We start from the raw sequence: 1353 nt of genomic DNA on the forward strand, positions 1-1353 counted from the left end.
GGGCTCAGGGTGCAGGCCTCGCACCAGAGGAGGCAGCGCTGGCAGGATCAGCTGCTGGGATGGTCACCCGAGCTCTCATAAGCCCCTTTGACGTGCTTAAAATACGATTTCAGGTATGGATTTGTCCATGTATGCTTCTTATAAAATATATTTGTACCAAAGCAAAATACAGTACGTCAGCTGTGACCAGACCATTACAGTACTGATTTTTAAATTAAATATGGTGGTGTTTGCCTGCTGTATGTTTATCAGTGCTTCTTTTCCCCACAGCTACAGATTGAGCGTGTGTCTTCAAAGAGGCCGGAGGGCAAGTACTGGGGATTATTTCAGGCATCCCACTGCATTTATTCAGAGGAGGGACTCTCTGCTTTCTGGAAGGGCCATATTCCTGCACAGCTCCTCTCCATCTGCTTCGGGGCCGTCCAGGTAGAGATAATAAACAGTAACAAACAAGTAAACTTCTCAGAAATATCTATATGACACTATTACCTGTATTTACAAAATTTACTTAATTGTGGTGTGATTTGCAGTTTGCCAGTTTCGAGTTCCTGACTGAGGTGGTCCACAAGATGACGCCATATGACAGCCAGACAGCAGGAGTTCACTTTGTGTGTGGAGGTTTGGCCGCCTGCTCTGCTACAGCGGTCTGCCAGCCTCTGGACACACTGCGGACACGCTTTGCAGCTCAGGGTAACCCCAAGGTAGGACCTGCCGCTGCCCATATACTGTAGCTGTCAGAAAGTTTCTGATAGTAGTCAAGATATTGTCACCTCAGATCATAGTCGTAGTTTTTCTTCTATTTTTTTCTTTATGGATTTGATGAGTGGTGGTGGGATTTTCCTCCGAGCCTTGGTATCGCTTCATTTGCTGATCTCCTACGCTAACAGCAGTTTTTCCCTACACTGGGCTGCAAATAAAGTGTGCAAAGAAAAAGTCTTTTAACCATAGACTGAACCTTCACGTTTTTATTTTTTTTATTTTTTTTAAAGCTCATCATTGTGTATTGTGTATATTTATCCTTCATTGACAGCAGATATAGTCATTCATAAAAATAATGATAGTCCTATTCTCACTTCTGCATGAACATTCTGTTGCCAACAGGACAATTGATAGAAGAATTATCATTTTCTTACCAATTTAAGACCCTACCTAACCCAATTAGATATAGTATAATTTGGACCTGGTTTGACTCGGGTTCCAAGCTCGTCAAATTTAAGCAAAAACATAGGTTAATCCATCCATTTTCTGCCTCTTATCTGGGTCCTATTCTTATCTACTGCTGGTATGTACTAAAAAAGTGATATAATCTGCTTACCATGGCTGGGCTTTAACTTTGTGAACCCTGCTGAAACC

General features: G+C 42.4%; 1 protein-coding gene across 1 annotated transcript; it reads left to right on the plus strand.

Annotated features, from left to right (window-relative positions):
• Positions 1-5: 5 nt before the first annotated feature.
• Positions 6-746, plus strand: LOC123964608 (mitochondrial thiamine pyrophosphate carrier-like; the record flags this gene model as incomplete). Its single annotated transcript, XM_046041483.1, has 3 exons — positions 6-113; positions 271-426; positions 531-746. Coding segments are annotated over 3 exons (465 nt in total), but the record flags the coding sequence as incomplete, so codon positions are not given.
• Positions 747-1353: the final 607 nt, after the last annotated feature.

The sequence above is a fragment of the Micropterus dolomieu genome, unplaced genomic scaffold (assembly GCF_021292245.1).
Source record: "Micropterus dolomieu isolate WLL.071019.BEF.003 ecotype Adirondacks unplaced genomic scaffold, ASM2129224v1 contig_3615, whole genome shotgun sequence".
NCBI lineage: Eukaryota > Metazoa > Chordata > Actinopteri > Centrarchiformes > Centrarchidae > Micropterus > Micropterus dolomieu.